Source organism: Oreochromis niloticus, linkage group LG16 (assembly GCF_001858045.2).
Source record: "Oreochromis niloticus isolate F11D_XX linkage group LG16, O_niloticus_UMD_NMBU, whole genome shotgun sequence".
NCBI classification, from domain to species: domain Eukaryota; kingdom Metazoa; phylum Chordata; class Actinopteri; order Cichliformes; family Cichlidae; genus Oreochromis; species Oreochromis niloticus.
The window spans coordinates 7996674-8021129 of NC_031987.2; the positions used below are offsets into that span (position 1 = coordinate 7996674).

The 24456-nt window shown below is 38.7% G+C and overlaps 1 protein-coding gene across 3 annotated transcripts in view; it reads right to left on the reverse strand.

Annotated features, from left to right (window-relative positions):
* The window catches only part of dpp10 (dipeptidyl peptidase like 10), a 253536-nt gene that overhangs the window by 107324 nt on the left and 121756 nt on the right, over positions 1-24456 (reverse strand). For 2 of the 3 annotated variants that reach the window (XM_025903742.1, XM_005456470.4), the window contains exons 2-3: positions 12833-12947; positions 6418-6513 (exon numbers count right to left, since the gene is read on the reverse strand). In XM_025903742.1, coding sequence (XP_025759527.1) covers positions 6418-6513; positions 12833-12947 — 211 coding nt within the window. Of the gene's footprint in view, positions 1-6417; positions 6514-6933; positions 7133-12832; positions 12948-24456 lie in introns of those variants that run through there. The other variant, XM_025903743.1, reaches the window with a different exon arrangement.

Here is a 24456-nt window from a genome sequence, read left to right on the forward strand (position 1 = left end):
CAAAATAAATGCTGATTTGTTTTGGGGGGGTTTTTCCCCCCTGAACTTTGTGCGTAAACTAATTTGGTTGAACACATTGTTCAGCAATTGTTTCCTCAAGCTCTGGCTTCTCTTGTCCTCATGATGCCAAGTGAAATGTTTTCCTACTGAGTATTGTGGGGGACTTTCTGAACTAGTAATGTTTTTGTTTGTGACTCATCCTCAAGGAAGGTACATGTTGCTCAATGTTGCTCAATCAGTCTGCTTTCAGAGTTCATGAATATGACTATGGGACTGTTTTTTGCAGTATTACATAAACAGTGTTTTGCAAATGTTTACTCTCTTCTACTAACAGTAATGAACCGAGTCGTTGTGTATATGGAAATCTGCTGATGTTAGTATAAATAAATAATATATTTAGGTGTGACACACAAACATATTGATAGTGACGACCTTAATGTTAGCTAAAAAGGATGTGCCATTTCTAACGCCAGTTCATATCAGGAAAAGAAAAACTGGTTCTGGGTCCTACTGAGTCTTATACATCATTCCTGGTGAAGAACTACCTACAGAAGACCAAAGTGTGTTACTGACTGGCCTGCACAAAGCCCAAATTGAATCCCTTTGAAAATGTGCAAAATTTACCAAAGAAGAATGGGCTGGAACTTCTCCGGTGTCGTTGTGAGACTTGTTGAAACACTGCAGTGCCCTAAAATAATTTTGTTTCTGTCTTCAAATTAAATAATGCAAGCATCAAACAAAACTTGGATGTCCTTGTGTGTACACTCAAAAAAATATGTTGTTGGATGAACACAATTTAATCATGGCACCATTTTCCATGTGATTTAACCAAGTACAATAACCGCATTTTTGACCATGTCAAACCAACACATTTGGCATTTGGTGGTTTAATGTAATCAGATTACGTTGGATCAACGTAGTATACTTACATTGACTTGAAGTGATTTATTGAAGTATGTGAAATGAAATTTGTTTTAATTCATTATACACAAGTTAGAAACTTTAGGAAAACACAATGAAATCTTATTGTTTGAACAACTACTTTGTTAATCAGGGCAATTACTGCTAGTTTTGCTTAATGAACCAGTATGGGGGTTGATGATTTCATAGAGACAAACAACCATTTGCACTTACATTCATGGGCAATTTAGAATCATCAGTTAACCTAACTCTAATTACACACTGCAAACCAGCCAGATTGTGGATTTGAACCCAGGCCCTTCTTGCTGTGAGGCAACAGCACTAACCATCACACCACCAAGCTGTCAAGTCATGCTTAACAAAACTAGGAAAGCTATGATTACAAGGCTTGATGCAGAATTTTCTGTACGTTTTTGTTCTTGACAGGTTCAACCACAATAAATAGCGATAGCATACACGTGGTGTGGGTATAGTTGTCTGCCTCTTAAAACTCCAGTGATTTTCCTGCAGTTTGACATCTAATGTGATCTTGGGAATTTCGTGAGTCCAGGCAACTAACCACTCTTACCAGATTGTATCATGTCATCTCAACAAGAACAAATCAAGTTGCTGAATTTCATGCAGATGCTACATGATTTAATTACGTTCACCATAGAAACATGAAATTATTTAGTTCAAATTACAAGTTTGAATCTTGTACATGTAACAACCACCCAATTTTTTTTTTTTTTTTAGTGTATGCAACCTATTTTATCCTTGTTTGAACTTTGTTACATTGTTTGACATGTATATAGATATATAGATATATATTCTCTGTATATTTAACTTGTTCTTCAGTCAGTATACTTGTTTACTTGTTGCTGAACCTCATGATTTTCTTATACTGCCTAAAAATGAGTTGAATTGCCATTATCAGTAGGGGTATTTTTCCACTGCATATCTTGTTCATATTATATGTTGCTTCATATACAAATAAAATGCAGTCAAAAATGTGTTGTTTCATTTCACACTCTTATTATGCTGAAATATTTTTCGCGAGCTTATATAAGCCAACTGGTGTGTTATTTTGTCCAAGCTGGGCCAGTGCAAACACAATATGATACCCTCCTCTCAGCAGATTGTCAGTGACAGTCTGACGGCGCCCAGCCTGCAAGTGGAATCAGTGATAATACTGATGGAAAGTGACGCTCACTGAATCACATGTGGCAGCAGCTGAATGTGACTTTCTCAGTAACATGCCTCAGTGTGAAAAACAGATATACATCCACTATTCACACATATGCAAGTCTTCACAAGCAACAGCTGGAGAGGAGTATCAGTGTCATTTTTTTCCATACGTGCCCGGTGTTAACCAGCTGTTTCCCTGTAATCCTCAGACAGGTCCTCATCAATAACAACCCTCGACACATCAGAATGACAATGAATTTCAGAAAAGAGCTGCAGAAATGTCAGACCACACAGAAGACAAATGGCATTCTGCAAATGTTTTGCTTTAATGTACCCCGACCAGCCACAACATCCCAGCTGTCTGCTTAATGTTGTGTAGGTTCCCCTCGTCCCGCCAAAATAGCTCTGAACCATCGGTGCATGCACACAGGACCTCCAGGGGTGTTCTGATGAGTCTGGCAGTGGATCATTTGAATCCTTGCGGTTGCAGGATTGGGCAGCCACGGCTTGTTCTCACATCACACGTTTAATCGGATTGGGGAGTGTGGTGGCTGATTAAATTCCTCTGGTTCTCTGTTAAGTTCCTTGAGTTTCTCCTGAACAGATTCTGCATTGTAGAGAACTTATCTGGCTAGGGGAGGACACTGGCATGGACTTACGGACTTTCCTAAAGAACATGCTATTTTAACAAAATGAACAATTTTACTCAGTTCACCTGTTATGAGTTTAATTGTTCTGGCTGATCGGTTAAATCAGCCACAGCATCATTGTGAAATGATATTAAAAGATCCACCAGCTTAATAACTGCATTATTTATAAGCAATCTATAAGTAGTATTATCAGTGATTGATTTACAGATGCTTCAAAGTCTTCAAAGATCATCATCATCATCACCAATGTCAGGCAATTGAGGCAATAAAGTCCTGAGAAAACCTTGCTTCACTGTCAGAGAGGTGGAGGTGTACCTGATGAATCACAGCGCTCTTAGCAGCAAATTTAATCTGTAATGATGCACTCCATTTCACATATCAAGTTGTAATGTCAGACTGTAGCAACCCATCCATCCGTAACCTCATATCACCACTTGTTAGCTGAAGTATGAATTAAGGGGCCCGTACACTCACATATTTAACTTGTATTGCCAATTTCACACTCGTTGTTTTGCTTATTTGGTTCGGACCAACAGAAAAGGCTAACACACACTTTATAGATTACTCAGTCAAACTTCTTACAAACAACCTAAACAACACGGACCTCATATGTTTTGAAGCAGGCATTTTGCCTCCATTTGTTTCCTCTTTTACCTTAATGTCTGTGAAGGTTCTCAGTCATCCAGGTCATCGTAGTCAAAGGAGCTTGCAAAGGAAAGCGTTTGGACTTCTTTAAGTTGCTTGAAGACGTTTCACCTCTCATCTGATAAGCTTATTCAGTTCTAAGGTCAAATGGCCAAATGGTCAAATCTGGGACTCTCGGCCATTTGACCTTAGAACTGAAGAAGCTTCTCGGATGAGAGGTGAAACGTCTTCAAGCAACTTAAAGAAGTCCAGACGCTTTTCTTTGCAAGCTCCTTTGACTTTTACCTTAATGTTTTACTGGCTCCAAAAGAACAAACATGTGCTATTCATGATTATGCTGGGCTGACATTTAACCAAATATTGACCACTTTTTCTAACATTGTGTAATGACCATGGAAGCTAGAGCTGGGAAAATGAACCTTTCTTCTGCAACAGTTGGACTATTTGCATAGTGCCACTGATTAAATCAGTTCTCTTCCTGCGGAGCTCTGAAACCAGCTGGTCATGGCGACGGATCCAGACATGTTAACATATGAGTCAATTATGTTTTATGTGCCTTGACACAAGAAGTGTAAGCATAAATAAACATTTTATTAACAAAAAATAATTTTTGGTAACACATAGTCACATTGGAGCTTCATTGGATCAGTAGCATGCTTCATTATTGTATAATACTAAATAGTGTATCATTCAAATGCAAGTTTTATTGTGTGGCTGAGTGAAAAAATGTTTCATGTTCTGATTCCAGGCCAATAAAATAAAAGATCTGGTTCACTGACATATATAAAGAATGTTTAAAAATACATATTGCATATTTGCTTAATCTTACTAGTTAATAACACACCAGAGCTCTTATTTTCTTTCTCCGAAGAAGCCTCAGATTGTAAGCCAGTTCAGTTATCATACCAAACACACTGGATGTCTTTGGAATTACACTATACGATGTGTTCAAAAGGAGTGAATCTGTGTCTATGACATGAAAAGAATAAGGGATGTGTAGCAGGCGCTGCAAGCCAAATGGAAACTGTGGTCAGATCTGTAAAAAACAAAGTTATCTGTACTGGCAACTTCAATGCACAGCAATCACCATAACAAACCTACTACTAATGTGATTTCAGTGGTGGAAGTTCATATTAAACATGTTCAGATTTTTAAATAATGAAACCAAGCCCTCTCAATTAAACTTTCATGCTTTCAGACATATTTTATTTTCCTCAGTTTGTAGGATGTCATTGGCAGAAACATCCCTAATGTGGTCACCTCAGGCACAGAATATTCGATTTGGGAGGGGCAGCCAATCAGGAAAAAGTTGAAGAGGCTCAAACAGCCTGTTTCAGAACTCAAGAATGGATGTACTAAATTTCGACCTTTGAAACTGAAGCAATGCTAATAAAGTGCAAGAATGAAAATACAGAGTTGGAAATGATCATAACAGGTTCTCTGTGATAAAGAAATGAAGTTTGAAGACTAAAAACACAGAAATAATGTCAAATGTTTCTTTGTCACCCAGGATTTTACAAAGCAAACAGTGAAAATTGCAGTGCACCAGTGAACTACATGAAAAGGAAGGCTTCTGTCTATATTTTGAAACAGTCCTCACCACAGTTTAAAAAAAGAGCCAGAAGAGAAACACACAGCATCATAAACAGAATTCATTTTTTTTTACATTTCTTGTGTATTTTGCTGAATACTAGATTCTAGATTTTAATGGTAATGTCGATGCAATCCAAAACATTACTCATAATGCTCATACAGTAATGGAGTACATTACAAATGATCTTTAAAAGCATGTTGTCTGTAATCGGTAGTAAAAAACGCTTTAAAAGTAACTGTCCAAACACTGGATGCACCTATTTGTCTCTAATGCAGACAGAGACTGAAGCCTTTTCAGGCAAACCCACTAAAGCCTTTGGGTTAGGGAGAAAAAAAAAATCTCATTTTTGCTCCAAATCCTAGTGATCAATCTTTCCTCTCGCCCGTCTGTCTGTTATCTTCTCCCATTTGTCTGGGGTCTATTTTGCCCCATCCATCCACAAACCACCCTATAAAGCTGACTTTTTTGACTGCCTCATCTCACAACATTGGTGCTTTCTCTGTCTAGCCCGAGGTCAGCTCAGGGAATGAGATGGCGTTGCAAAGATAGTGGAAAAATGTCACCCAGGAATGAAATATTGATGGACAGAAAGGCCTTGCCTCTTTCCCTTGCCCTCGGGCGTAGACTGAGAGTCACGCAGTCAATGGGCAGCGAAGAGGAAAGCCAAAACAAACACACTAATCCGCAGGAAAGGAGACAGGCGGAGAGCAATGCGGGAACGCCGCAATCCTGTCCATCCTTTCCCTCGGAGGTATCGTTATCTTCTCCCTCCCTCTAAGCAAACCATAATCAGATTCACTTGCACTTCAGTTGATGTGGTTTATTTCCAGCCAAGGCCTTCCAGGCTTAACATATGATCCCCTTCTGGCAAATAACAAATCAATACAATGTAAATAAGGAGAGGGAAAATAAATCCCTACATTTAAATTTGCATAACGAGATGCAAGGTAAGGCTGAGGTGAAACATGCCAGCCTTGTTTAGAAGTGAACTGTCTGCCGGCTGTTAAAGGGAGCCTCAATTACAAAGCAGGAGAGACGACAGAGAGATGTCATCCCCATGCTGCTAAACAAAAGCACTGCCGTTGTTTCTTCATACGGAGTACACTTAGAACTCAACCAGATGTCATTAATGTCAAGTAGGAGTGTGTTTTGTATAAATATATGTACAGCAGCATGAAGCAGTAGACTGCACCAGGCCTGAGTCATTATATAGTTCAACTAATGACTCGCTTATGCTGTTTTTGTCATTCCGTGGAACAGGCAGGCAGTAACGCTTTGTAGCAGCTTTATCTGTGCTTTTAAAAAAAGCTGCTTCGTCTGTCTCGTTAGAATTACAAACGAGGCTGGTAAACAGTGCCTTTTATCCGTTGCGGAACTTCCCTGCATCCATACCTAAAAACCTCTGAATTCCAGCAGGTACAGTCAATATGGATTACTCACCATTGATCCACTGGGCCTCCGGGTCATGGACTTTGAACTCGGGTTTGAACAAATCCTCCACAGTCAGTTTAGTGTCACTTCCAGCTTGGTTGTCAGCTGAAAAACAAAAAACGCATGAATTTAATTTGTTTGTTTCTGGTAAAAAAAAAAAAAAAAAAAAAAAAAAAAAAAAAATGCACAGGTTACAAATTCTATCTGCTTATTAAACACAAATCAGCCTTCATGCATCCAACTTCAAATCAAACTCCAGCATTAGTTGCTTCACCATCACCATGTGAAAAAGAAAATACACCCTCTCGTAGTTTGAAGGTTTAACGTATCGGGATGTGAAAAAACAAAAATCATCCAGTTTTTTGCAGATCTTTTCATTACAACATGACAAACACCCCACGATTCAGTAACTTATAGGACCACCTTTAGCAACAATAACCTGGCATCACTGTGGAGGGACTAAAACGCTGCTTCAGTTTATTGCAGTTTGGTGGGATTTGTTAATTCACCGCTATCTTAAGGTACCATCGCTGTTGTGGTCCATGGGTAGCACACTGTTGTAGCGAGCGATGAGGATTTAATCTGAAAGCAAACTGTTTATTCTGTTTAAATAAAACTGGAACAAGGAGCAAAACAGGAAGTCTAAACTAAGAAACACAAGGAAACCACAAAACCTGAGAGACACAGAGATAGAAGAACAGGTGCTCTGATAACAAACAAAGGGAGATGGACACAGTATATACAATGTGAGGATGATTAGGAGAAGTGGAGACACATGGGAATACAGCTGGAGCAAACTAGACATAATGAGACAGGGGAAGCAAAACTGAACACAATGCAGGGACAAGGGACCATCAAAATAAGACAGGAAACACACTGAGGCACAGACTAAGACACACAACTTGACACTACAAACAATAGCACACAGACTGCAGACAGACCCGAGAGAGCTAGAGAGACAGAGAGAGTCTGTCTAGCTTTAACCTTCAAAAAGCAAACTAAACTAGGAAACAAAACCCAGAGTTCAAGAGAGCAGTAAATAAACAATTTTCATAAGTTCAGAACACACAAACACTGGACCATGACAACCACAGCATTCCAACCGGGTTGAGGTGTGGACTTCAGACCACTTTCACACCTTGATTCTTTTTCAGCCATTCTGTTTTATATTTAGGATCACTATGTTTGGGATCGCTATGAAACGGTTATTTTGTTCCTACCAAACAACCAATGCTTCTTCAGTATTTTCTAATTGTATGTTCATGAACTTTAACATTGAACATGCTAACTGAGGCCTGTAGAGTTTGAGATGGAGCTCTCACCTTGGGGTAAATTTGATGAGCGGTCCAATCCTGGAAAGGTTGTGTTAACACACACACCTCCAGACCAGTAAATTACAAAAAAACTTATAGTTTTATAGAGGTGCTCACACTAACTGATTAGCAACACCTGGATGCTACTTCCTTTGTCCAGTGACTGTAGGGAGAAAATAGAACTGGATGGATTTTTACACTTGCCTGACAAGCAAATACAGTATGTTGAGTGTCCTGTTAATCCAGATGTACATACTGGTATTTACACATGAAAACACAAAGAAATCCATGTGTGTGAAAAAGATTCACATTGTCACAATGGCATTTCATTCGTTCATTAACATGATCATCACTGGGCTAGAAAATCTTTAAGCTGTTCCAGCGCTGACCCTGGAAATGTTTCATTTTTAATTATGAAATGTTAAGCCTTTAGCAGAAAGAGACCATGCCAATTGTAAGCTTCTCCTGAATAGAACAGCTGCTGATTGTGAGCAGAATAAGAGGGCCAAGTCATTTTGAATGTCAGCCATATTGGCTTCCCTTGATAACTCCACACAGCATGTTTGTTTATGGAGGCAATGAAAGTCTAACCAACCGTGGAATACACTGGGGAGAGAGTGGCTGCATGGCCAGCGGATTGTGATGATTTTACATCTGAGAAAATAATATTTTTGAAGCACATATACAGTGTACAGTGTGTGAAAATGGGAGAAGAGGTTGATAAGCTATTTGGGTTCAACAATTACGTGAAAATGTTACCTGTTTTGTAGTACCGCTAGAAATTGGAGATCTCAAAAAAGTTTGTAAAATACTTGCTAGAAAATATGGATGACACAGAAAGAATACACTTTACGCTGCCTCCGTTTTTCCATTAAGCATTCGTCATCCATTTGTTTTCTATGTCTTTTCTAGGTTTGGGTTGGGTAGCAGGAGTCTAAGCAAGGACACTCCCCCCACACACAAACACACAATGTCCAGTCTCAAACAGTGTCCATCTGCGTTTGAGTTTCCATTCAGATAGCGAGCAGAGGGGGGTTTTCCCCCACCTCAGACGTGCTCCTGTGTAGTGGTGTTCTATGAAGCTTAATTGATGGAAAAGTAAGATATGTTCAGGCTTAAACCAGAGTTTTCACTGTCACAAAGTTGGCTCTCTTTTAGACGGGCTAGATCAACCTGAGGTGTATACTGTGAACATGTTTCTTTGCATTAGCTGACTCAATAAAACCTAAAATTCCAGTCAGAGATAATGGGTATCACAACAGTGGTTATCAGCTTTCTGTGTTAATCCAGGTTTTGCTTCAGTCTTCATGCACGGGTCATTTCATGTATGCTGTGTGGCTCACACACTGATAACGCCTCTGACCTACTCCAGTCAGAGGCATTATCAGTTGCTGGGGATGATAAATAATGATTAAAAATCTATAAAGAAAATTGTTAATTATCTGTATAGATTTATTGCCCAGGATGGTAAAATGAACATTTTAGTTTGAATTAATTAATTTATTGTTCACCTAACCATTAAATACAATAATAATAATAATAATAATGAAGGACACTTGGAAATCACTTTAGTTTGTGGCAGATGAAAGTGAAATTGAATGTATTAATTGATCAGGTATTCTTGCTGTGTGTTCTGTGTCCTAGTACCTCACCAACAAATTAGAAGTACAACAACATTTGTGAATTTTCATCACTAAATTAGTACATGCACATTGCTATGACAGTTTGTGCTTCATTCAGTGGTTTTAAGGCAGTATGGCTATGTTACACATATAAAACATGTTTCCCACCAGAGAATCTGTAGTGTACCTCAAAAATCCTGTAAATAAAAGAGTCAGTTAAAATGAAAAATGAAAATGTTAAAATGGAAAATCAGAACATAACCTGCTCCTGACTAGCTTATGTGTTCAGCATAAGTTACCATGGTGATTTAGCCAGGTAAAAAGAGTGCCAATATACAGAGTTTAGGGTGGAAACAGCTCAGTAAGCCATTAACCATCACTGTTCCAAAAAATACTAATGTCAAAGTATCTTACTGTATATTTTACAGTTTTGTACTGTTTTTCTAGAATATCATTAAATTTACACAAGTAGACTGTGATTGTACATGTCAAATGTAAAAAAAAACATGACATCACTGTAAATATAGTAAAACACAATTTACTTGTTTTTTAAATATATTTTTTTGTACATATGCATATTTAGATTGTAAAAATACATTCAGAAATGCATCATAATTTCACAAATATTTGTCTGTTATGTGAGAGAATGATCTGTTAAATCCAAATGTAATACTATGGAAAAATATATAAAATGATCGAAAATTAATGAGAATAATCAATAATTAAAGGAGTATTTGAATTATAATTTTGCTGAAAATTTCATGTCATCTAGGTCTGATTCAATAATTCAGAGGTAACAAGTGAAAATATAATTAATATGAATAAAAACTAAAACAACATATAAAACATTGCACGGCCACACTGTGCTAATTATATATTTTAAAAAATAAATGTAGAGGTAGGAATTGCAATTAATATAAATCTCAAAGTATTCACAACATTCCTGAACAGAAATAGGCCTCTGCACCTGGGGTGAGGGTGTGGCCATGAAAACAATGTGACATGCCATTGGATGTTGGGACACATAATAACATGACGCTAAGCATCGGCCAATGAATGTGAACTAACAACCAGAAGGTCGCGGGTATGGCTGCACTGTAAAAAAAAATCCTAATATAAAAGTATTTTACTGTGCATTTTACAGTTTTGTTCTGTTCTTCTAGAATATCATTAAAGTTACGTAAATAGACTGTGACTTCACATTTCAAATGTCAATTAACATTAAATCACTGTAACGTAATAAAACATAATTTTCATGATTATTAAATGTATCTGTCTGTACATATGCATATTTAGATTGTTAAAGTACATTCACAAATGTATCATGATTCCACAAATATCTGTCCGTTATTTGAAAGATTGAACTGTTGAATTCAAATGTAATGCTATGGAAAAGTATATAACATGATTCCTATAAGCTTGTGTTACATCACATAAGTATCATTATCATTGCTATTTAGGGCGATCGTGGCTCAAGAGTTGGCAGTTCGCCTTGTGATCAGAAGGTTGCTGGTTCGAGCCCCGGCTCAGACACTCTCGGTCATTGTGTCCTTGGTCGAGACTCTTTACCTACCGCCTACTGGTGATGGCCAGAGGGGCCAATGGTGCGATATGGCAGCCTCGCCTCTGTCAGTCTGTCCCAGGGCATGCAATCCACTATTATTTAAACCAACTGTTAACTGTATTATTCTGTACATTTAAGTATTATTATTCATATTGCCACATTCATTGACCTTGTTTATAGGTAATTTCATTGATTAATCACGTTAAAATGTTCCTAATTTAATGTTTGAAATCACTTGAAAAAGGCAGAATCCCATGTAAAATTAGCGCAACAAACTTTATTTTCATTACTGAAAATAACTGTATTTTTATGGGAAAGTTATTTTCTGTTATTTTACGGTAGTATTTTGGCGCCCCAGCTGCCGGAATATTAGTGTTTTTTTAGGATTTGTTTTTTTTTCCTATTTATAGATAATTTCATTGTTTAATCACATTAACATGTTCCTAATTTAATGTTTGAAATCACTTGAAAAAGGCAAGATCCCATGTAAAATTAGCGCAACAAACTGTATTGTCATTACTGGAAATAACCGTATTTTTATGAGGAAGTTATTTTCTGTTATTTTACGGTAGTATTTTGGTGCCCCAGCTGCCGGAATATTACCGTTTTTTTAAGATGTTTTTTTTTTAACAGTGCATGTCCCATTGTACAGCCCTCTGGATCTGGACACTAGCTGGTAGTGTTCAGAGTTTTGGTTTACTATGATAAATTTTTCTGATGACTATATGCTTTTAGACCAGTACAGAGGGAATATGTTACACAAGGCTATTCAAGATTATGTTACTTACACCACCAAATGAAGCCAGGTAGTCACAGCAGTGCAAATTCTATGGCAGGTTTTACATTTTACATTGGTGGTACAGAAAAAGTATAAATATGTTGTCAGGTTTGTTTGCTGGTTGTATTTTCCCCATTCATTACACAGAAAAGAAAATTGAGTTAGTAAGTGAAAAATAATAATTTCACTTTTATTTGGCCATAAACTGAAGGGATCACCTCATCCAGTTCATTATGGGACAGGGTTAGGTCTAATTGCACTCCCTGGTCATCATGTAAGGAATGTAATGTGCAGCTTTCATGTTAGAATAACAGCAGTTTTGGAAGTGTGTTAAGTGGTGAAATGTACTGTACATAGTAATTTGTAAATTTAGAAGACTGGCAGCATTTTTCTTTTGCATTTTTTTTCTCTCCATGACCTGATCCCTTTGACTGAAGTCAGCTGGACTCAATCAGATTACTCTGTGTAGCAGAAGAGTCAAATGGTGCATCAAATGACCCATCTTATGGGGGCATACAAAGAGCCTGAAGCAGAAACTCTCGATTAATAGATCAAGCTGATAACCACCAGTGTGATACCTATTATCTCTGGCCAGCTATGTCGAACTTGCTTCGTAGTACAACCCTGTAGGGGCCATAAGGCAAAAACAATGAGCTCATATTTCAGTTTCATCTTAGCCATTTTATACATGAAAATATTTACTTATGTGGCTTTAAGTTGGCCTACAGATAGATATTAAGGAAACAAATACCAGAAAAGGTGAACTATTCATCCACTGCCTTTTAAATCAAACGAAAGAATTTTAAACAGATTTCGACACCTTAAATCTGCATTAATTGATTTTTTTTGCCTCTTAGGAACAGCAGCAGAAGCTAACAGTAAACACTGTAAAACAATGAACCAAAAATGATAAATAAATAACTTTTACTGTGAAGGTTAGGTAAACATGTGAGATGAGTATTACAATATGAGAGTCAGTAATGGCTCTATAATTTTTACTCAATTGATTAAATCTTAATAAGCATAAATTATGGGGTTATGTTTAAATTGTAGACTGTGCTCAAGACATTTTGTCAGTGCAAGTGGATGCAGAAAAACAAAACTCCCCCTAAAACATCAGGTTATCACAATCAAGTCTGAGTGTTACCTGGTGTGAGGAGGATGACAGACATAGTGATGAGGGAACAGACCACCAGTATGACCAGCAGAGCAATGGCAATCCCCTTCCAGTTCCTCTGAGGAGGACTCACTCCACCCAGGTCCTGCAGAGAGACACACAGAAAAAAGGTGGAGGTCAGAGGGGAGATATCAAAGGCGATGACTGAATGACTGAAAGTGAAGATACCAATAAGAAGAATAACACCAGACAGCAAATATGACACAAAGAGCTTTATTTTTAATCAAAAAAGTCATTCCTGATGATCACATATTGTACACTCTGTGCAAAATGGTTTCACTTACAGTACCTATTAACATAGGTCACATTAGGGCTTATTGCTTCCAATCCAATCCCCTACACAGTGGAGGATTTGCAATGGAGGGCTTTAAATGAGCCACACTGTAAGACTGAAAAATGAAACTCTGATATGGTGAAAAGCTGAAGAGTATTTGCATGGTTCAATTACCACTTGGCCAACCTTACCTTCGAGTTTCAGCTTCTGACCTATGAAAAAAAAAAATTCTGCAAGGGTCAGGGGTCACTTTTTCTGAATCAGACAGAGATGTTGCTCCATCTTTTACAGGTACAGAAAACAGCAGGCATTTACATTCAGCGGTCCGGGCTTGGTTTCAGAAATCTGACTGATTGTAGAGTGTGGGTGTGTGTGTTTGTGTGTGTCTGTGTGTGTGTGATATTATCTACAGAGAAATAGCTATCCAGGAGAGTTTGTGAAGCTTTTGCCTGCAACTCCATCTCTGAATCCTGGTGTTAGAAAGTCTTAAACTGGGTCTTCCACCACATCTGCTGCCTCTGATAACGTGAATTAAGCCCCCCTCCTATAAATTTCTTCCTTCCGCAGATCCTCCTGGCCTCAATTACCCACAAAACCCTGCAGCTGAAACGCAGCGATTACTGCTCACCAACCCACCACTGCACTCTGATTGGCTGGAGGGAAAGTGGTCTAAAATGATTGCCAATCTGAGCCAAGTTTTGCTACAAAAAAAAGAAAAAAGAAAAACTGCACCTGTCTCAGATTTGGCCTGAAATCCATTTTCTAAGCACTTGACATGACATGGTTAAAAGTGCTGTAACTGACTTAATCTGAGTCATGACTCTCATATATTGACTGATGAGTCAATTATGACTGAAGCACCTCCAGGTTTTTATTCACAGAGCACAAGGTACCACAGAGTTTTCAACAACAACCCAAATCTAGTCGAATTTTGGCAGATTTACACTTCATTTTCCCTATGTTGAGTATCAAGTGAACACGGACTTCTTAAACACTGAAGCAGTTCACTGTAACCATTACATACATGTGCTGTTACATTATTCACAGCCCCCTCTGGTCTCATAAGACTCATCTAATATCAGGACTTGGGCTGTTGCTCATTTCATTAGTACCACAAAAGGTCCTTGAAGACTGACAGTAACTCCAAATTGCCCTTGTGCCACAGTGCGTGAGATTCTTTCACCCTCTCTTTTTCACGTTTTCCCTATCTCATTTTCTCCCCCAATTTCCTATTTAGCTACTCTTGGATCATCATTCTCAATTTATTAACTTTATTACAAGCGATGATAGAACCACTAAGAGAATTCGGACCTGCTGAGTCTCTCCATTACCATTACTGTGGAAACAGTGGAAGGGCCCGATAAATGTTTAGCCTACCAGGGGGAATGAGACAGCAACTGGGCTTTATCACAGTCATTACACCCTCATCAGAAGTAATACATTTCTCAATAAATCTCTGCTGATTGGAGGGCAGGCTGGGGCCTCTCTGTTCTGTTTTATTAAAATCCAGCCAATAAGCAGTGCAGGCATTATTTTATGGCTTTAATAATCACACTACACCACAAATTGCATTTTTGCTCTCTTGTATTAAACATGATAAAATATAAATGGTTTTAAGTTTCATCTTTCTTTATATGCCACATTTGACCCACATCCAACACAACACAAAAATCATTGCAACATGTACACCTGGGGGATGATTACTGCACTTCAAAGTACCTTTGAGAGCCAAATGGTATGTCCATGTTCCCAAATTTGCACCATTACTTCTAGTTTTTAAAATACAATATCAGGAGAAAGTCTGTGTTTGGTACAGAACAAAAACATAATAAAAAATATAAATTTTGCACTTAGGGTTTAAAGTAGCTAGCAACTTATGAAGACACTCAGGGTTAGATTAAATTTGTCACCTTTTTATAGAATCTTTTCGATACCTTACTGAAAAAAGAAATTAATGCATGAGACTTCTTTGGAAAAGTAAGAGTTTCTAGTTTTGGAAAATGTGCATATTTGTAACATGGCTAGAATAAAACTCAGCTGTAACCCACAGTCCAAAGAGACTCATGCCAGGTTAATTTGGTTGTAGGGGCAGATCTAAGATAGAAAAAGCTCTGAGTTATCAGTAACCACACAAAAGTGATATTCAGATGTCTGTCAACTGATAAAAAAGAAATTAATTTGTAGGTATCCAAGTTTACGCTTCTTTTGATGAGGATACAAATAAATACATTTGTCAAGTGTACAGCAGCAATACTTTAGAGGGTACTACCTGAGCGACAACCTAATTAAAGGTACAATAAGGTATTTTATTTACTCCAGTGACATTACTCTAACTAGTTTACCTTGAGGCATATTCTTCTCGTCTCCTGCCTATTTTTTTTTTTTTCATCTTTGACTTTCTGCCAGGACATCGTTCGTTTTCAGAACGTGTTCATTTATTTCACATAAAAGGTGCGTATCTGTGCTACAGAGGGACACACAGGCTTATAAATAGCCTCCTGAAAGGCTGGTCTGTATTAACAAGAAAGCCTGTACCTTCTTTTTTTTTTTTTTTTTTTTCCTGAAAGTAAAGGGACAAGGACAAAGACCCAAGAAAGTATCTCCTTTTCTCCTCTAACAGTCTTTCACATATTTACATCATACCAGAATTTGTGTCAGGCAGTTATGGTACGGGCCCCATGATTTTCTCCTTTAAATTGTGATTTCCAAGATCCCTGCTGTGAGCCTTAAAAAGAGTCTCATATTCACAGCGATTGTATCACTGCATATTGTAAAAGTAACAAAAGCATGAATAGCGTTAGCTACTGACTGAGAATAAGTCAAAGTAAGATGCTGAGCTCTCACTATGTTCTCTATCTAAATTATTCTGATATTTTACTTTAGGGTTTGCTCATTTACTTGGAACTGGAAATAACAGAATTGGAACTGGACATAGGAGACAATGTCATGATTGTTGCTTTGAATTCTTTGTGAATATATTTGATTTTGGGCTCCTTTTAAAAATTTATTATTATTACAAATGTTTTAAATTTGGACTGCAGATTGGAAGGCTAATTTACAATGACCTCTCTGAATTTTTGATTTTACTTTTTGTTTTTTTTCTAGTGATGAGCTTCAGATCTGCATCCTGTTTTTTTTTTTTTAGCTCATGTCTGTTTGTTTTAGTTCCTTCATTATATGTGTGTGTGTGTGTGGTTGCTTTCACCTGTTTGCCTATTTAGCCCTCGGTGAATAAGAAGTCCTGTCTTCCACTCAGTCTTTACAGTGCCTGTTATGCACTAAGTCATCGCTTGCTTCTCTGTGTGCTAACTTCGATGATTTTTGCAGGTACACTGGCAATTGTGTTTGCACACATGTTAAAGTCTTAAGATATACTGTAATATAAACACTATATGTAATATTCCATAAGTAGTAGTTACCACACAAGTTAACCAAATAACATACAGCTAGGAACATATAAAAGAAAGTATGTTTTAGCTTGTTACAAAGGAAATGCATGGTTTTTGCTGCTTGTTTTTGTTTGTTTTTCTTTAGTTTTTTTGGTTTTTCAGTCTCTATATAGCAATCTTGGGTATCCTCTCCTCTAGTCTATTTGATAAAAAGTGAACATAAAAACATTGCATTTCTATCTGTTTAGTGTTAACTTTCTAAAATAAGATGGTTGAGAATATTTACAGTTTCTAATCAATAACCACAATCATTATATTCAATCTTTTCTCAGTTTACAAGAATTAACTTGCCTCTTATTTTAGAGGTATTAAACCATTATAAGGACAGAATGTCAGCATCTTTTACACTATAACAAATCAGAAAGGAGCATGCGAGGAGGAACACTCAGGAAAATGATGTAGGTATCAGCAGGCAACAGTTCACATCACACGAATGTCTCTCTGTTGGGATGTTTTGATCTCTGTGTTATTGATCATAACCAACAGTTACACTGAGGCTCTCCTGTTGATTGTGGGAAGATATAGTCGAGCTAAAGTGGATAAAATAGGCAAATCTATTAATGAATACAAGTTATATAACCCAGCCATGGGGGGGGGCACAAGCCAGTTATTGTCGGTCACAAGCCCAGATAAAATCTTTGCCGACTCAAACACCAAGAATGAGATTTCCATAACAGATCGGTTGGGGCCCGGGTTAACAACAACCACCTCCAGTGCTGCTGACCGACAGGGTGCCGGTGGAAACTGTGCTACTGTTCGCCGAAGACAAAGGAAGGGGAGAGGGGGAGGCGTGTTTGGAGGCTGCGAGAGCGAATTAATGTCAGGAGTGTGGAGGTGGGAATATTGGCTTTAAATGTAGGGGCTACGATTGTTAAAAGGAGACAGCTGACTGATATGATGGAGAGAAGGAAGTTAGAAATACTGTGTGTGCAGGAGACCAGGTGGAAATGAAACAAGGCCAGGAGCAACGGAGGTGTCTTCAAGCTGTTATAGTATGGTGTGGATGTGGTGTAGGAAGAGAAATAAAGGAAGAATATATGAACAGTGTTGTGGAGGTGAAGAGGGTGTCAGACAAGATCATGAGTTCGAAGCTGGAAATTGAACGGGTGGTGTTAAATGTTGTCATGGGTAGGCCCTATATATGTTGCATGTCAGTTAGATGAAAAAGAGGAATTCCAGATAAGCTGGGCGAAGAGTCTCCTCTCTAGGGAGAGAGTGGTGGTATGAGCAGATTTCAGTGGACATGTAAGTGAAGGAAACAGAGGTGATGAGGAGGTGATAGGTAGGCATGGTGTTAGAGAGAAATTCAGGATACATGGTAGTGGATTTTGTGAAAAGGATGGAAATGCTTGTGGTTAACACATATTTCAGAAAGAGGGAGGAACACAGGGTGAGGAGGGTGTACACAGGTGGACTACATCTTTTGCAGAAGGTTCAGTTTGAAAGAAATAGAAGACTGCAAGTTGGTGTCAGGGGAGAATGTAGCTAGGCAGCATTGGACTGAACATCAAGTGGAGTGTGCGAGTGAAGACAGAAGCAAGGATGAAATGGTGGAAGTTGAGGAGGGAAAAATGTTGCACAGAGTTCAGAGGAGCTGAGACAGGGTGGCAGGGAAGCGTTACCAGACGAACATGAGAGTACAGCTGAAGTGATTGGAAAAATTGCCAAGAAGGTATTCAGTGTATCCTCTGGAGAGAGGAAAGAAGACAATGAGACTTGGAGGTGGGATGATGAAGTGCAGGAAAGTATTCAGTGAGTGAAGTCAGCAAAGAAAAAGTGGGATAGTCATGGAGATGACTGAAAGCAGACAGAAGTACTGAGAGGCTAGGCATACAACAAAGACACAGGTAGCAGTGACTGTATGTGAAACTGAACACTAGAGAAGAAAAGGACTTGTATCGATTGGCTAGGCAGAAAGTTTGAGCTGGAAAGGATGTGCAGCAGGTTAGAGCGTTTACATGGAAATATACTAATAAAAACTTTGAGGCACTGATAAATGAAGGAAAGGGGAGAGAAAGAAGGATAGATTGAGGAAAGTTGGTGATTGATGAAGTGCAGTGGATTAGTAAAGAGAAAGTGAAGGCAGCTATGAAGGTGTACTCTGGAGAGAAGAGGATTGAACGTTAGTAGAAGTGAGGCAGAATAGATGTGTGTGAATAAAAGAGCGAACAGTGAAGCTGCATGGAGTAGAAAAAGTGAAGGTCGATGATTTCACTGTACCCAGACTCAACCATCCAAAGCAACAGACAGTCTATAAGAGAGGTGAAAAAGAGGGTGCAGGCAGGGTGGAGTGGGTGGAGATGAGTGTCAGGGGTGATTTGTGACAGAAGGATAGAGGAAGAGTGGAAGAAAAAAATTATAAGATAGTAGTGAGACCTGCTATGTTGTATGTTTTGGAGATGGTGGCACTGATAAAAAGACAGGTGGTAGAGCTGAAGATGAAGATTTCTATTGGAAGTGACGTGGACGAGATTAGACATGAATACATCAGAGGGACAGCTCAGCCCAAGCGGTAAAATGTGTACAGTGGGTTTAGTGAGAAGGCTTTAACTTCAGCTAAACTTCAGCTTTGTCATCCGCAGTTCAGCTTCCATGAAGAATCCAATTCTTTATAGAATTTTGAGCAAATCTTCAACAGTTATGAGAATAAGTTGGTTTATTAGATTAACAGCAGGTGATATTTATTCAATACATAACAATGTTAAAAAATAAAGATGGCATTTTCTTCTGATATTTCAGGTTCATTATCCACACGTCTCAGGTTTTGGAAGTACAAATTGAAAATTTGCATGAGAACTGCTGAAGTCTGTGTAGTAGTTATGATTACTTATACTGTGCGTGTAAAATATATATCTCACAACTCATACAATGGGATGGCAAAATTCATGAATGGATGTTTGAATCTGTTCTTACAGAAAAAAAAACAAAGACCGCATGCCTGCACACGCATAAATTCATACCTTTTATTTGACTTCCTCGACTCGTTATTTATTTATTTATTGAACAAGAACAATGATCTGAATCCTCTTTTAATTAAACTGACTCTGACTGTAATTCTAGCTGCCTCTCTTTGGAACAAACACCATCACACTCAATCAATACAGTCAATTATTCATCAGGTCAAGTCGACCACGGAAAATAATCCGTCACATGGGATGTTAGGGAAGCATTGGAGGCATAGCTGAGATAACGCTGCTGATGATGTTATTCCATGCATGAATTCCAGCAGGACCTGAGGGGTCCAACTGCTGGAAACACTGCAGTGTTCAGGGTGAGTGCAGACTGATAAAAAGTAAGTCAGCACTGGGTTATCTTCTAGTTTTGTTTTCCTGCAGCTTCTCTTATGGGGTACATAGCATCTGCTCTGAGATTATGTTGACTTTTATTCCTTAGTGTGGATAGCACTGCACAAAAATATGAAAAAAGAAAAGATGCTGACACCATCAGAATTATTTTCTCTCGCTTCCCAAAGCTCTGTGAGTGTTGCCTCCCATGATTAGTAAATTGGTCTCCATGTGCAACATCAGTGGAGTGCCTCATCACAATCTCTGTACTGCACTGATTTTATTCCACACTGTTTTCAACAAGGCCGTGTGTGCGTTAAAGCACCAAAGCAGATGATCGCACACCACCCAAACACCTCTCCCTCTGCAGTCCTGCCTTAGCTGTGCACTAACAGAGGATTTTCTATAATCACATCACCTGTCTTTGTAATTGCATGAAGAGCCTTAACTTACTGTATAAATAACAGTGTATTGTTATGACAGAAGAAGGAGAGCACAACAGAGAAGCAGCAGTGAGTCTGCATTTGGTTTTGTGCTTTTAACATTGTTACAGTCACTCTTTGTATGATTAAGGTCCTTGTGGAAGCAGTTTTTGGCACTCAGCAGCCATCTTGGTAACCTCTCCAGGCAGTTTGTTTGCGCTAAGGCCACGCCTTAAGTAAGGGTGGAGAAAGCTACCGACAGAAAAAAACAGCACGTGAAGAATCAGTTAGCAGTCAGATCTGATTACAACAGCTAAGGTGTTTGGTGGTTTGTACCAAAATGAGGTTTAAAAGTGTTTATTCAGTTCAGACATTACACCAGCACAGGACATCCAAATCCTACCACAGCGACTGAAGGAAATGCCATCTAATTCCTGCTGTTGATACAGGAGTTAGATGATGAAGAAAATTGAATATCTAAAAATGATATGTAGATAATGTACTGTATATGTAGAAGCCAATGAATTGCTAGTGATGCTGGGCCCAAACCCAGATAAATGTGGAGGGTTGTGTCATTAAAGGCAAAATCTCCGCTGTTAACCCAAACCCCGACTGATCTGATATGGAAACCTCAGTCTTTATGATTTGGCAAACACCTTTGGTGCTGCTGGCCAGCAGGGTGCTGATGGAAACTGTGCTAGTGTTGTCTGAAAGCAAAGGAGGAGGACACACGAAGGGCACGCTGAAGGTTCGGGTGACAGAGGAGAATTCAAGAGATAGGCTGAGATGAAGGCAGATGATCTGCTATGGCGAACCATAAGAGCAGTCGAAAAAAGGGACATGCCCACATTGAATGTCAGCTACAACTCAGCTGAATACATCAGGGCAGCAATGAAAGTGGATAATATGTTTCCTTGTGAGGCTGAGGGATGGGACAGTTACTATCCTTGCGACTATCATATTGATTTTCATGTAGGAGTCTTTGAGATCCTTCTCTCTGCCTTCATCTCCGTCTATACTGAGATGAGCAGGTTTCCCACTTCATATGGGGCTACACACAGACTTTTTTCAACTCTGTTCTCTGTCCTATAATATGAGAGAACTCCTCACTACTTACTTACTTCTCACGTAGCTCATTGTATTTGCTTAGTATGTTTGTTCTTCATTTGCCAAATGCCAAACCTGTGGCTTGCACAGTCATGTGTTTTAAGTTAAAGATATCCACAATTTTAAACTCCCTATCCGCATTACCAACATGTTCAATAGAAGAATACTCCCTGCCCCATATTTAGTTTGTTAGAGTCTTATGACCCAGGTATACAGCTTGTTTAAAAGCAGTCAAGACGTTCACAAGGAAAAAACCTTGAAGCAAAGTGATAGAGTAACCCTGCTGTTGCTCCCAGCCTTCCTTCCTCTGAGTTGGAGATAAAAATATCAATGTGTAATACAAACACATGAGCAAACACCACAGATTATCACTGTGTTTTAGCAGCCCTGCATTTATATGTCCAGTATTCTTCCAGCTGTTGCAGAGTGTGCCCTTTGTAGTTGGCTTTCCTGCGGTCGAAAGCCTCAAGACATCTCAGTAATCAACCAGAATTGAAGCTTTCAAGGTATGTAAATAGAAGCTATGTCCCAACACCTGCTCAGTTAAGACACACATCCCTTGTTCGAGGCAAACATTGTAGTTTTGAGCCTGATGATGAGACAATACGTAATATTAGAATGCTAATGCCTCCTCTGAGACATTTGATTAAGACCCCTGCCATCTTCATCAAACTCCTGCTAATAAGCTCATTTTTACAGGCTTTACTGTGCACAGATGTGTGTCTGCACACGCGGTTCTGTCAGAGGAGTCAGGCTATTTATAGAGCTGTGAGCTTACTCTCGCCTGGACTCTGACCTTGGCGATAGTGTGACAAATGACAAGCAGCATTTCAGCAGAGGCTGAGCCATTTTAACAATAACAGCAGGTCGGTGCAAAAGAAAAAAAATAACGCCATCTGAACAGGTTTATTTTTGTTTGCCCATGAAATACCATCTCTCACTGCCTCGTGAATCACTGACAGTTACGGCCAAAGCCATGCTGGGGTCCCGAGGCTTAACATCTCAAATTGATCCAACGGGCAACAGGAAACGGCAAGCTTATACATGTTGTCATCTTATTGTATTCAGCATTATTAGCCCTGCCCTCAAGGATTCTGCCATTGGCCTTTGGTCCGTGTGAGATAATTCTCAATTAGTCACCATCCCCACTATATTGGTTTCATGTATACAGGGTTGATGACTCGCACAGCCAAGTGCTGAGTTTAGCAATACAGAAGCAGAATAGAGTCAAATTAGTTCCTGGCGAAGCAAGAAAAGTGCTAAAAAGAATGTTGTTTGTATCCTCATGATTCATATATAATATTCAGCAAACATTTTCTGTACTAGTGATGATGTTTCAAAAGAACACCGTGAGCAGTTTCCACATTATAGTCCACTACTGGTAAAAGGAAAAACAACAGAACTAAACAACACTGTGGAAGGACAGTTTATTTAAAAAAATCTTTTGTGAAAGACATTTTTGATTATCACCTCATATCGTAAGAACCACTCTCACAGTTTTCACCAGTTTGATTATTTTCCTTCCAACAAGGCTGCATGGATAGGTGAAATATGGAGTCTTAAGAATTAAGAAAGCTTTTGTGAAGCTGTTTCTGTAGCTACGTACAAAATCTATTCATTTAAAATGCTCAGCTGTAGTATGACATCAATAGTATCGAGTGCCTGCTTAAACTCAAAAAGCATGAATGCCAGTCAATAAATATAAACATAAAACTCCCAATGTATTCATTAATACATGCTGCTTTTTAATAGAAAAACAATGTTACAGTCCACACACTAAAGAGCTTTAGAAACTGGCAAATGGTCAATGTATATTATCTTTTGTTAACTTACACTATGTATTCTCCTGACTGATTTAATTCACAGTGACTTGTACATAACTGTTCCAAACACATTAAAAAACAAAAACACGCAAACACACACAAGGCCTGCAATTAGCAAAAAATGGCTTTAATTTCAGTTACAAAACCAAATACTGCTGAATGCAATGCTGAATGGTCTTTTCTGTCCTTTGCGTCACTGCAGTGAAAATAAAACTGACATTAAATTAAAGAAACTACAGTCTTGTGCATCTTCCTCAGTAGCGTGCATGTAACCGTCTCTGGCACATTAAAAACTAATGCAAACAGATGATTCTGCGTATGAAACAAACACAGCCAAATCATCAGCTACAGCAGTGTGGCTACAAACTGGCTTGGCCTTCACGAGCGTTCAATGAAAGAATTAAACAGCTCCAGCAAAGTGAAATCATTAATGATGAAGTGGAAGAAACCTACTTTTAAAAATGGTTACTCTTGTGTATATACAGAAGTTCAGGCACATCAAATTCTCCACTGGTTGTCTTCCCAAACCTACGAAAGTCTGAATAATTCAATCCTGTCAATAATGAACCTTGACAACGCTCACTCCAGCATACAGAGATACGTTTTCTTTCTTCTTCTTCTTTCGGCTGCTCCCCTTAGGGGTCACCACAGAGGATCACCTGCCTCGCCCTATCCCTAACATCGTCCTGTGTGACATCAACCCTCTGCATGTCCTGTTTCATTACATCGATTAATAGGAGACCGTTTCATTACACTTTGTTTATATTTTGCTATCACTGATACATCCTTAGCACTAAACCAATAATTAAATGTTTTTGTCTTTAGTGCTTCCATGTATTATGTAGCAGGAAGTCCAGGTCAAGTATTTCTTTATACTGTATTCACTGAAACTTGAATTATATATTATGATTCAAGTGATTCAAGTGATCAATCTTTTCAGCTGCTTTTTTTTTATTCCCGAGGAGCTGCCACAGCAGATGGATCTGCGGTTTGATATGGCACTGATTTTACACCGCATGCCTCTGCTGATGCAAACACGAGTGGGATCAGCACAAGGAGTACACTAGCCTGCGATTCCCTGAGGGTGGGCTTCTGCCTGCCCCGGTCTCCAGCTGCGGATCTTACACATGTAAGGCATGTTCACCACTAAGCCGCATTTACAATCATATCATGACACATCATGTGAACGGTAGTTTAAGTTGGTTGTTGTTTAGCTTTGACTTTACCCCACCTTT